Here is a 13,154-nt window from a genome sequence, read left to right on the forward strand (position 1 = left end):
CATATGCTTGTTACGCTGCTTCCTGGTATCACAAAACTAAGTAAACACGAAATTAAAGGGTAAAGGACAAAATCAATTATCTAAAAAAAAGTGATCAGAGGTCTTCTTCAATCGCCTCCGTGCTCAAAAATCTGTGTAAACTACGTTTTGACGGAATATCAACATATGTTTTACAGAAGGTCGTTTTTCGGACGGGGCTAGTATACCTGTGGTATTTTTTCCAGCTGGTTTTACAGAAGGTGAAAATCACCGTCATTTTTACTGACATTCGGCAGAATAATTAGTGACATGGTGCATTCGGACGGGACTAAAACCTCTGGTAAAAATGACCCCACCCCACGTCCCCAAATTAAAATGATTCTGTCCGAATAGGGCTTCTGCCACTAGAAAATAACACGGATAAATTATAGTTTGTGTTGTAGTGGAGTGCAGACACATGCCTATCTGTTTGATTCCTTCCTTGTCCTCAATGAGTAGCTGAACACGAGGGATGTCGATGTGGAGCCTCGGTCCCTGAGGAGGGCCCTTCACTGGAGTGTCTATACTGCGATTGTTCTTGCTGCACACACACATGGAAATGACACATATAGTCAGCCTGTTATAAGATGTTCCAAGCATTTATTAGGTTGACCTATGTGGAATAATACTCTGCAGGCACATAAAAGCTGGCTCTTACCTGATAAGCATCTCTGCGAGGCTCTTAGCATCTATAAGAAGACAATATTTTAATTAGATTATAGTTGGCGGTGAAGATAATCATTTCAACTTGTCATTCTGTGTTACATTAATCCATTACACACAATAACACTGATCTCTTCGTCTGAACTCTCGTTTTCTTCTGTCTCTCACCTCTAAGTCGTTTAAGCCTCTTCTCTTTGCGTTTCTTGCGGATAATGAAGAGCAAAGCCACACCCAGAGTAACCAGGATGACGGGAGAGCCGATGGAGAAGAGCTTCTTCACATCATCCCCTTCTCCACGAGCTGATTTAATGGGAGGGATTGTACCTGTGCAGAGAAGAAGGAAGGAGGGAACATATTTATCACAGAAAATTGAGTTTGAGATGCACTCGGATAGAAAAAGATGTAGGATACACTTACTGCCATCGTAGTCGGTGGTGGCAAACTGGGAGCTCTGGTTACCACACCCGGCACTGTTGCAGGCCTTCATTTTGAGCTCGTACCAGGTGGCCTCACGCAGCTCACTGAGGAAGAGCTGAGTGGTGGAGTTGGCTTTGAGGCTCTGCCATGCCCAGGTGCCCTTGGGCCTAAAGTCCAGCATCATGTCAGTGATGGGGCAGCCACCACTGGTCCAGCCCTGCAGGTTGAGCCCCGCGTGAGTGGAGTTGATGTGGGTGAGCAGCGGCTGATCCTTATTGAACACTGGTTCTGTAGAGAACAGTGGCAATGATACAGAACAATAGGAGGTTAGACAGACAATATTATATGTTTGTATATATTTCTGACTTTTTGATGACCATCAGGGAAGGCAGTAGTTCACATTAGGATTTTTCCCTAGATGTAAGGTTTTAGTCATAGTGAAGAATTTTAGTATTATAATACGCACACAACAAGTCAGTGTCTCTAGTGAGTATTTCCATGTAGATGCATATCTAATTATTTATCACAGCAACGCTCTGGGGGCATTCTGTGTCTTTCCATTGGATTTACTGAACATTTTACAAGACATTTTTGGCATTTAATTGAAACTGTCTGGCAGAGTTTCAAGAGCAGGACCACACCTCAACTGCACCTCCTCCTATAAATACCCACCTAACCCCCTCTCCTCTCATGCTTGCTCTCATATTCTGCTCCCCTTCCTCCCGCCCTGTTTCTATTCCTGTTACTTCCTTTTCTCCATAGGGTCCTAAGGGTGGTGGGTTGTGCCGGGGTGCTATGGCTGATTCCCTACAGAAGTTTCCCCACAACGCAGACAGCAAGTGAAAGCACTACAAGCGAGTTCAAGCCTCACACACACCAATCATTTTGCATTAATAAATTGTTTAAACACATCTTGTTGATGGTGTGATCCTTACTCATTCATGAATATTACGTAGGTAGAAAACAGCCAACAAATTCTTGCCAAATATTCTTATTTACTAAACTACAATTACACACGTTTTTCTACAATACCCATGATCTGTGAGGGACAGTAAGACACATAAACACAAATAAACATAAAAAAAACATTAAACAAACATTAACTAGCTAAAGCAAAAGAGAAGGCAAATTATTTATGTTTTGAGTTATAGTCTGTACACTTCACTTCACTCATGTCTACAACAGTTTTGCTTCCACAGCTCACCTCTTCCATGAGTCTTAGCCTCAATGATCTCACTGATGCGCCCTGAGCCCACACTGTTCTTGGCGGCCAACTTGACCTTGTACCAGGTTCCACAGCGCAGATTATCCAGCCTGAAGGAACGTTCACTGGAGCTGATGAACACATCCCTCCATTCCTCTGTGTTGTCCACAGAATACTGCAGCACAAATCCTGCAGAATCACACCACAAAGTACTTCAGAACGATGTAAATCCAAGAGATGTAAGACTGTGGAGGATCCTCCAGCCGCTGCTACGTCTGGTGGACACCAGGGGGCAACAATCAGCTACACTCAGCTCTACTTTACTTGACTTCTTTCACAGAAACATTGTTCACACTGTTATTTGGAAAATTAGTAGAACTAATATAAAGAGATTGAACAACACTGAAAAAAAGATGCATCACAAAATCTGTTTGCATGAAGTCTCACCTCTGATGGAGCTTCCCCCATTGTCCCCAGGGATCCAAGCCAGGGTGATGGAGGAGGTGGAGGTAGTGGAGACAGTCAGACGAGGCTGATCGGGAGGAACTGGGTGCATGCACAGAGACAGTGACTCAAAAACAGAGTAGAAACATCACAAAGCAAATATACTGTACACCCTTCACTGATAATGTTACGAGTCCCTCAGCCCCGGGGACGAGACGATATTGAGTTCAGGAGTACAAGACGAGATTTTAACATTTTTTTTCAACTTTCAATATTTTCTTGATTTAGTTTTCAGCAGCTGCGGTGGCTGCAAGTGTCTTTGCAGAGTGCTTGTGTTAGCCACAGTGTAGCCTACGGCACTCACGCCGGTGCCACTGCGTGGGACGATATCTCGTCACACCCCTGTTACTACACAACCACACTAATACGTTTCACCTAGGGCTGCAACTAACACTTAGTTTAATTATCGATTAATCTTTCGATCATTTTCTCAATTAAGCCATTACTTGTTTGGTCCATGAAATGGTGAAAAATGTTGATCAGTGTTTATGAAAAAAAAGATGACGTTCTCAAATGTCTTGTTTTTTCCACAACTCAAAGATATTCAGTTTACTGTCATAGAGGAGTAAAGAAACCAGAATATATTCACATTCAAGAAGCTGGAAAAATTGAACAGCTGAGTGAATTGATTAATCGATTAATCAATTAATCAATTAGTTGTTGCAGCTCTAGTCCTACTCAAATACATCTTCTGTTTCTCACCTTGCACCACCAGATTGACTATGATGGTGTCAAAGCCCAGGGTGTTAGTGGCTGTGCAGGTGTAGTACCCAGAATCCTCTGCTTTGACTGAACGTAGCACCAGTGTGCCGTTGGATAAGATCTGCCGTTGACTGTCAGCTGTCACCGGAATGGCAGAGTCCTCACTGACAAAGTACAGACAGGTTACAATTGGTAATCTCATCCCAGAGCACATAGTTCTGTCTCTCACAAGAAGTCACTGTCCGGGTGAGTCTTGACGCTGACATACAACTAGTATATGATGAGCTCTGACCTGTCTTTGGTCCATTTAATTGTGGGGGTGGGTTCTCCTACTGAGCCGCAGGGCAGACGTACTTCCTTCATCCAGGGCGTGGTGACCGTGCCCCCGAAGGACAGGATCTTAGCCGGGACTGCACACACAAAAAAGGAAGTGGTTAAAAATCTTTGACACATACTCTGTCACACAGATAATAGACAAAACAAAAACTGCTTCGGCGTCTCTCTCGCAATGACATGCTTCTTTGTACTTTCAGATCTCTACACTGCCCGTCTGTGAGCGGCCCAGTTTGCCAAGGGGAAAGGCCTTTACTCACTGCTGAGGGAATCAAAAGCTGTAGCGTGGTGTTTTAGTGTAGCCCCTCCTCTAACCTCTTAGTTTCAGTCTATCTTTTCTCCATAGATCCTCCCCTCTATTGATTCTCGCCTGCTACCTCTCTCCCCAAGGGTCATTTTACTGGATAGGCCCTGTTCATCACCACATAATTAACAACAGCGTTTCTTGCAACATAGTCGCTACTCAATCAATACTACGGCTGTCAATCAATAACAGAGAGAGAGATAGCAGACAGTGAGAGAAGGAGAGGGAGTGATGAAAGTGATCTGTGTGTGGGAGATCACGTTGCCGTTTCATAGCCATCTTTAAAGTGCTCTCCCTCATAACCTTTACAGAGATCTCTTTATCCTTCTCCTCCACAACAGGCTCGCCCGGAGGACCCACCTTTCCCAGCAGGCTCCACTGTGACCTTTGAGCTGATGTTGCCTCGGCCGGCAGTTGTCACGGCTGCAGACCAGATGTGGTATTGTTTACCACGGGTAAGGTGCGTGATACGGTAGAAGAGCATCTCGGGGTTGGCCTCATACTCACTGGGTGCCTGGGACAGAGGGCACGCATTGTCATGTTAACAAAGTACAGTATAAGATAATGACACGACAGGCTTTGTGGCAGCTCCTAGACTAGAAAGTGTTACAGGTTATACATCTCAAGCTGGTACTGAAAAGTGATTGGTCACAATACGCTGCTAATAATATATTTTTGTATTACAGCATTGTAACTGGTTATTTTAAACTCTATAGATCAACATGTCAGCACAGCTCACTCTCTTCAAGCTAAAATGATCGAGGCCTATTTCAAAAAGAGAGTTTACCAAATAGTCAGACTCACTTTCAGTGTATTTGGTTTCTGAAAATGAATCAGACTAACCGAGATAAGCCGGGTTTATCTGGAAAACTCTGGAGTTTGCATGTTCTCCCCGTGTCTGCGTGGGTTACAAGCGTTTGCAGATGATGGATGGATGGATGGCTTTATGGAATAGACTAGTGTGTAGGACAGGTGTTTCCAATTACATAGTTCACAGAAACACAGAAATAGATTCTCCATTTGAAATTCCTGTATATATATTCCTGTGCGGCCTGTTGTTCATTTTAGAATTATTTTTTCTGTCTTTGGTTAACCTTAAAAATTGTATGTGTAACTATGATATGTGTTCATATTCCTTATGAATTTCCTTATGGCTCAGTTGAATTTATGCATCTAGATTTTTTTCTAATTTGTTGTGACTCTTGGAACAGTGACACGCTGACATTGAAGGCCTTTCTCAGCTATAAATTACCTCTCTACAGACTCCACATCTATGTTCATGCAGATTTCCCTGTGAACTGTGAAGCGGACTGTCTGACTGTCTTGAGTGAAACTGTGATAAAGGTAAATATAATTTAGGTGGCAGTGATTCGCTCGTTGATGAATTTATTTCCATTTGACACAATTGTGTGAATGAGTAGCAGCTGCTTGCAGGAGGCATTAAGAGTTGTGCTACATAGTATATATATAAATGTGGCAATTGCATTTAATGTTTTGAGGATTGAAACAGTACTTAGGAGCTGTATGCTTTAATTAAGAAAAAAAAAACGTAAGGTAACTGAAAGAAAAACATGCATCAAGACTGATTGCATTGATTTCAACTATAACATTTTTGGGGAAAATGACAGAATTGATTAGATCACTCCACTAACCAAAATACATTTGACACAAATTAAATTATTTCACCTCACACAGGCAGATTTATTCACTAGCTTAAAAAAAAAAGAAGAATTTTAGGCCTTGTACTGGATTAAATGATGTGTTCCTGTCCTGATATTTTTCCGACAAACACATACACATACAGGCACAAAAACACACACATACCAACGCGCACACAAAAACACTGTTCTCTCTCAAGTCGATCCTCTCTTTAATCTGTTCATCTCTGTGTTCATCTTCAGTTGCTTCACCATTTGCTTTTCTCTCTTTCCTTCTATCCCTCTCTGTCTAGCTCAGTGAAGAGGGGAGGATGGAGGAGGGAGAGTGTGTGTGTGTGTGTGTGTGTGTGTGTGTGTGTGTGTGTGTGTGTGTGTGTGTGTGTGTGTGTGTGTGTGTGTGTGTGTGTGTGTGTGTGTGTGTGCGTGTGTGTGCGTGAGTGTGCGTGAAGGGGGTGCGTTCGAACATTCCTCCAGCATAGCGATAGTGTTGTGGTGATCCAGGGAGTGATACAGGGAGATAATGAAAAGACGGACAAAAGCACTCTCATCTCGATGTGACTGATACCCTCCTCTGCTCCTCCCTTCTTTCTAGCCTGTCTCTCACTCTCTTCCTCTCATCTCTCTCTTTTTCTCTCATTTCCCTCTTGGTCTCTCCCTACCTCTAATGGTGTTTCTGTTTCTCTCTCTCACCCCCCCCCCCCCCTTCCTCCTTCTCTCCTCACTGCCCGTGCTCATTTACATGGCACTCATGCACAGAGAGGGAGGAGTATTTGTGAATAATAAGAAAGTGAGATTTTATCCTGAGATCAGATTTCACTGTGTGCTGGTGTTTGCATGCACCTGATCTAACCACAACTGAAATGCAGCACCCGCGTGTATAAATAGAAAATGTTGAAATGTGATGTCTGTGTGTGTGTGTGTTTCTGATGCGGCAGTGTGCATGTGTGAGCTTGTTCTCTGCTTCATTTGCATATCTACGTCTCATCACGTTGCCAAGACAACCTCATCTGTTCATCTGGGAGGGCAGGAAATAAAGCGATGGTGCAAACACGGTGAAAGAGAGACACTCGCAAAGACACACACACACACACACACACACACACACACACACAGACAGACACACACACACACACACACGCACGCACGCACACGCACGCACACACACACACACACGCACACACACAGACACACACACACAGGTTTGATAAATAACAGTGGTTAGAAATGAATTATTTCTACTGGTAGGTTTTTTTATGAAGTTCACAAATTCCTTGCTTCTCAGTCACCTGGAACATTTTGACTGGTCCCTTTTGAGTCACACCCACACAGGAAGGACTTACCGGCTGCCCAGACCCTGGGCTGGAGCAGTAGATTGTGTATTTGCGGATAACACCGTTTGGTTTGTGAGGAGGCAACCAGGACACAACCACACTACTCGGAGAGGAGGGAACTGCCTTGATGCCAGCCGGTGGACCAGGAACTATAGAAAACACAAAGAAACATCAGTAAAGCAGGCATGCATAAATGCTTGTGTGTGTGTGTGTGTGTGTGTGTGTGTGTGTGTGTGTGTTTGTTGCCTATTAAAGTGAGCAGGCTTGTTTGCAGATTGCGAGTCTTATCCAGCACTAAGCCGCTCTGAGAGGACTTGGAAGAACTCCCTTTGGGTGGACGGGGGTGACATATGTTCAATCAGACATTGGTCAGCAGTTCTGACTCTGTGACACCCAGCCTTCTCTTAACTCTCAAACCACAAACAGATTAGACACTAGTGTCTGATCATCTGCCAGCCACTTAAGCTTGACACTGGACATCACTTAATACTCTCATTGCCATCTAAATGCGCAAGAAGGGTTTAAAATGGATGCACACTACAAAAAGACACATCAGGACACTGGGTACTGTGAAAGGTGAACAATAATGCTTTTGTGGCATTGGCCTTACAGTATGGGGTTCACAGTGTCAAGCCTATTCAATCCCCAGTATATATATGACTTGCACTTGACAGTGGGCCTCATCTTGGCTCTATAGAAGGTGTAAGACCCAGCTCTCTAAATCCAACCCCCTATTCCTCTTCTTCTTTTATGTGAGGCCCCATGATCCAGTCATTCAACCAGCACATGTGCTCGGAGGCCTTCATTTTGCACATTACATGAGCAGGGATAAAAAAAATAAATAAAAAAAATTCATGAGAAAGGATAGAAGTAGCAAGGGATGTTTTAAAGAGAAGGAGGCGGGGATGAAAGAATGGCGAGAACGATAGGTGCAGCTCCTGGGGGAGTGATGAGGGTGGTGGTGGTGGTGGGGAGGGGCGGAGGAGCCCATCATCATCATCATAACTGGACCTCCATGTCAAAGTAGGAGTGGCAGTGGGAAGCGGGGGGTTGAGTCCCATATGGTGCCCAAAATCTGCCCAGGACTGCAGACAGACATGCAGACTGATACACAGATGAGGATGACGAGGAAGCGAGGCACAGTGGTGAACATTACATGAACCTACATGAATATATTATACGCTACTGTGCCAACCAGAGGAGGGTGTGCCGCAGTGAAGAGGTAATACACTCAACCAAATACAATTAGTCTGGCGGTCTGATTTAAATTGTCTGAGAACAATAAATTCTTGGCTATGACATTTCAATTATGTCTTTTTTTGTGGATGGTTTATTCCTTTTCTAAGCCAACAATAGGCTGTGTGATCACCTTTCTATCTTTCCATCTTCAACCCCCAGGCCCCTCCTCCCCATCTCTAAAGAGACATGGATCCAGCTGTAATCCCGCCTCCAATGGTGTAAGCAGAAAATTAATTCTCTATAATCCAAGAGGAGTTAATCCCTATGCCTATGGCAAGAGGGCTGGTGGAAGAGGATGCAGGCCCAGGCTGGTGGCTGACTCCTGGATGGTATATGCTCCGAGGGAGCACCCCTCCTCTCACATCAGAGTCTCCCGCTAGTCCTCCCTCAGCCCTGAGCCGTGGACCCAAAGCCTCTTAATTCTCATTAGCACTGCTAATGGAGCTTCCCAGCATAAATGAGCTTTTGTCATGGGTTTAAGATACAGCCCAACACTCATTTTTATACACCCCCGTCCTGTGTCCCTACCACCTTTACCATCACCCCATACACTGTGCACTGTGTAGTTCATGCTTTCTTCTGTTTGGATTTTTCTGCACTAAGCTATACTGACAGCTAAATTAAATGCTGACATTTTCTGCTTGTGTCTATACTCACGGTCCTCGCGGGTTTGGATGTACAGGACGTTGCTGCGGACCCCGTCTCCGGCTTGAGTGTAGGCCAGCACCTGGACACTGTAGTTGGTGAACTTCTCCAGCCCTCGCAGCTCCACCTGTTCGCGTGTGGTGGTGATATTCTGCATTTCTCCCCATTCTGAGGAGAATAGGAAGGGAAAAACTGTATTTTGCAAAATAAATGTATACGACTAATTTGCCTTGTTAAATATATTTTGGAGGAAACGTGATGGCAAGCCTGAATTCAATGGCAGCAGTTGTAGGGAGGACGTTGAGGTGGATGGTTGGTTATATAAAGCATGGCACCTTCAAGTACAGCCTCTGATTTGCAGTTTATAGACCACTGAAGCACTTTGTTAAGGTTCAGAAAAGATTGTGGTTTTGGTTAAATATTGAAAATGTCAGGGTGGCCGGTGGCTCAGTGGTTAGAGCGGTCGCCCCATGTAAAGAGGCTGAAGGTCCTCGAGGCAGCGGCTGCAGGTTTGACTCCGACCTGCTGCCCTTTGCTGCATGTCTCTCGCTCTCTCACCCCATTTCCTGTCTGTTCTATATAATAAAGGCTTGAAAACTGCCAAAAAATAAATAATCTTTAAAATACAAAAATATTAAAAATGTCAACATGTCACACATTGCTCCACACTCTTGAGTGCTTTAGGGGCCTAAACATAACCATAAAAAGGTTACTGGTGCTTTTGTTGCCATTATCTGGACGTCATTTCCCACAAAACATATTCTCTAATGCAAATATGTCGAATATGAACGAATATTAATATTTAGGACTCAGGGTTGAACGGACATAGGAGCTCAAACACACAACTACGGTAGCTGTGATCTCATCCATCAATATTGATGGTGTTCAAAATCTAAAACACAAAGAAACAAGGGCAAACAACAACAAAGTCAAGGACGCACAGCAACAGGAAGTGCTTTATGAGAAAGGTGCGGACACACATTAACACATTCTGACGAACATCACTGACAGAGAGGGGGGTTGGGGTTGGTGACGTTTAGAATGAGATAGGTGATAATTACTCTGCATTGGCCACTGGGCCTGGCCCCCACAGCACCCACCTCCGTCGGGGAAGAGGGACCAAAACACCACCCGGTAGCCTTTCAGCACACCGTGCAGCGTCAGCCGTGGAGGCTCTGCCCACGTGATCACCGCCTCGTCTGACGTCACGGAGATGGCTCGCACATTCTGGGGAGGCTCACTGGGCACTGGAGGAGAGCAGGGGGGCAAGTGTTAGTGCTGCACAGTTCAAATATATGACGTTTGAAGCTATTTTAACTGTTTTTAAATCCTTGGTTATTGCTGTCACTGAGAAGTCCTGACTGATCTAACATGGCGGCTGAGGCGCAGTTAATTAATGACTAATCAACACCAACAACCCACAGGCAATTTCTGCTGAAACAAATCAGTCAAATAAGCTCAAATTAGATCTCAATAGCTCCTTGTTCAGTGCTAGCTTTTAGAGCACAGAGAGGAAAAGGAGAGGAGGTGTGGAGGGGGGAAGAGCACAACATGAATAGTAAAACAGCTACACCTTAAGGGGTTAAAATGCAGATGAGGAGGGCGTAGTGAGATGAGAGGTGGAGGATAAAAATCTGGAAGGAAGACGACATTCATCTTTAAGGTAATTGAAGCTGTAGGAGCAGCTTCAGACTTCCTATCTGGACAATCACCATCTCTATTACATGATCAGGGTGTCGGTCATTACTGTCCACACAGACAGGGAGGGGATATACATTTCTGTTTAAGGATCAGAGGATCAGCAGCAGATCAGCAGAAAAATATGGGAAATACAAAAAAAAAAGATGTAAAAGAGTCAGAGGGAGGATGAGGAGGAAGAGAGGGGAACCAATGGGAGGAAAGAAAAGGAGAGGCAGAGAGGGCGGACATTTAGAGAGTAATGGGGTTCCTTGTTCCTCTCTCGCTCTCTACCAGCCTAATGAGGGTGCTAATTAAAGTGGAAAGAAGAATGGGGGATGTGCTGCAAATTCATTTCTACCATTTTATTTGATGTGGGTGCATGTGTGTCTATATATCTATGTTAGCTGCGTTAATTTATGTGTCTGCCATCCTGTTGCGGCCCTTTGACAATATTTTTTTATTCTTTTCGGAAAATCAAAGACCTATACTTTATGGATCTTTTAATTTTTGTCTCTCCCACATGTCCTCCCACACTCTCTCCTACACACAGTCTAGCAGCCCACTCTCTCAGTTGCATCTACACTCCTTTTCCTTCATCTTGTAATCTGCATTTTCATCCATCCTTCTCTCCCGGCTCTCCTACCATCTTCCAACGTGGTAGCGTTGATCTCAGTACTGGATGGACCCGTCCCAGCTCTGTTGAAGGCCTGGACCACTACCCCGTACTGGGCATACTTCTTTAGGTTGTCCAAGGTGTACACTTCGCTGTCCCCTGTTGCTTTCATCTCCACTATGCTGTACTGGCCATTGCTGCCCGGACCGTTCTCTCTGTAACCGATCTGGTAGCCTCGGATCACCCCGTTCTGCAGCTCCTTCTTAGGAGCCTGAAAGAAATGTGGTGATAGCAGTTCATATTAAAGTCCATGTCAAACTTAAACCCTGTCTAGTAGCATTAAAACCACTGGTGAGTTATTTTGGACCTTGACAGTAATATGTACAGTAATATTTTCTGTTGATGTATTCATTTTTTTTCTGTTGCTTCAGTGATTGGATCATTTGAGCTCTGTTTACATAACTGTAACTTAATGTTTAGTCGTTAGCTCAGAATTGATTTGCCGTTCCATTTTTTTTTAACTAACTAAGCGGTTTGTATGTGTTTATTCCTCATGGGCTACTACAAGCAGCAAAAACTTCAACATTTTCACCTTTGACCCTTAATTCTTATTTAAGGATACAATATATTGATTATTAAAGGTCCCATATTATGGGTTACTATTATCATGAGATTCTCACTTTTTACAATATGGGACCATTAACAACTATGTAATCTATTAATAAGTGAAACGTTTAGGCTTGCCTGAACTTGTAGAAGTTGTATGTTAAGACACAACATATTCAGTTTTCAGGACACAATTAACATTTAACTGAACTGTTGTGCATACAGAGGTATGTCTGAGTATAATAATACGTATAGTAGTCATTTTACCCTCCATGTAACCCGTATGCTCTGAGATGTCATCGGTTGGAGGATTACTTCCATCGGCGGCCCGTCAGGCGCTGTTGATGAAAGATGTCAAATAAAGGTAATGCTGACAATATTCTCAGCCCTCTTCCATACAGAGAAAGGTAAGGCAGACAAAAAGAAAAACACAGTGTGATTTCTAGGGGAGAAAACAATCACATACGTGCTTCCTCAGTACTGATTGTGAGCTCTTTGCTGGGAAGGCTGCGGCCTATCTTGTTGTAAGAGTACATGCGGATGCTGTAAACACAAGCCGGGTGCAACTCCACAATGTTGGCCTGGTTGTTGGTTGGTGAGATGTTCCTAGTTGTGTACATGTGATCCCAGGAGTCTGTGACATACAAAAAGATTTGAGATTTTTCAGACATGTACCTTAAAAAAAGAATCTGACACAAATATTTAAATGTAGGATTCCCACCTGACTTGTTCTTGTACTCGATGTCATAGCTGGTGATGATGCTGTTTCCATCAAATCTTTGGATCCAGCGCAGATTCATGCTCCTGTCTTTCACCTCCCTCACTTCCAGTTCAGGGGGATCTGGGGGTTCTGTGTGCAGAGAGAGATAGAGAGAGAGAGAGAGAGAGAGAGAGAGAGAGAGAGAGAGAGAAAGGAGGTAAGAGGAGGTAAGAGCTTTCAACTGGTTAACTAAAGCGTTGGAGATTTGGTTCTATGATATTTTCCCACTGGACTTATCCACATGTACTGTGTTATGAGGCCCATTGTGTCAATATATTAAAGGGAGTTGTGAGATGTGTGCAGGATGTGGTAGAGGTACCTTGCACAGTGAGTTGGATGAGCCCTCGACCCTCTCCGTAGGAGTTGATGGCATGGCAGGAGAAGAAGACAGAATCTCCCCGCTCGGCTGGGTTCAGCTGTGAGCATCACAAACAGCAAAAGGTTACAATGTGCCACATTGATCTTTTATAACTCTCG

General features: G+C 44.0%; 1 protein-coding gene across 2 annotated transcripts in view; it reads right to left on the minus strand.

Moving 5' to 3' along the window:
• Window positions 1–13,154, minus strand: part of LOC310957044 (cell adhesion molecule DSCAML1-like) — a gene marked incomplete at both ends in the record, with an annotated part of 54,829 nt that overhangs the window by 2,493 nt on the left and 39,182 nt on the right. Inside the window, 17 exons of one of the 2 annotated variants that reach the window (XM_083927454.1) lie at window positions 441–559; window positions 677–707; window positions 850–1,005; window positions 1,099–1,386; window positions 2,303–2,491; window positions 2,750–2,848; window positions 3,509–3,672; window positions 3,801–3,918; window positions 4,506–4,659; window positions 7,144–7,283; window positions 9,031–9,186; window positions 10,119–10,265; window positions 11,342–11,582; window positions 12,185–12,255; window positions 12,384–12,551; window positions 12,639–12,767; window positions 12,997–13,093. In XM_083927454.1, coding sequence (XP_083783580.1) covers window positions 441–559; window positions 677–707; window positions 850–1,005; window positions 1,099–1,386; window positions 2,303–2,491; window positions 2,750–2,848; window positions 3,509–3,672; window positions 3,801–3,918; window positions 4,506–4,659; window positions 7,144–7,283; window positions 9,031–9,186; window positions 10,119–10,265; window positions 11,342–11,582; window positions 12,185–12,255; window positions 12,384–12,551; window positions 12,639–12,767; window positions 12,997–13,093 — 2,467 coding nt within the window. Of the gene's footprint in view, window positions 1–440; window positions 560–676; window positions 708–849; window positions 1,006–1,098; window positions 1,387–2,302; window positions 2,492–2,749; window positions 2,849–3,508; window positions 3,673–3,800; window positions 3,919–4,505; window positions 4,660–7,143; window positions 7,284–9,030; window positions 9,187–10,079; window positions 10,266–11,341; window positions 11,583–12,184; window positions 12,256–12,383; window positions 12,552–12,638; window positions 12,768–12,996; window positions 13,094–13,154 lie in introns of both variants that reach the window. The other variant, XM_083927455.1, reaches the window with a different exon arrangement.

Source organism: Echiichthys vipera (genome assembly GCF_963691815.1).
Source record: "Echiichthys vipera genome assembly, chromosome: 14".
NCBI classification, from domain to species: domain Eukaryota; kingdom Metazoa; phylum Chordata; class Actinopteri; order Perciformes; family Trachinidae; genus Echiichthys; species Echiichthys vipera.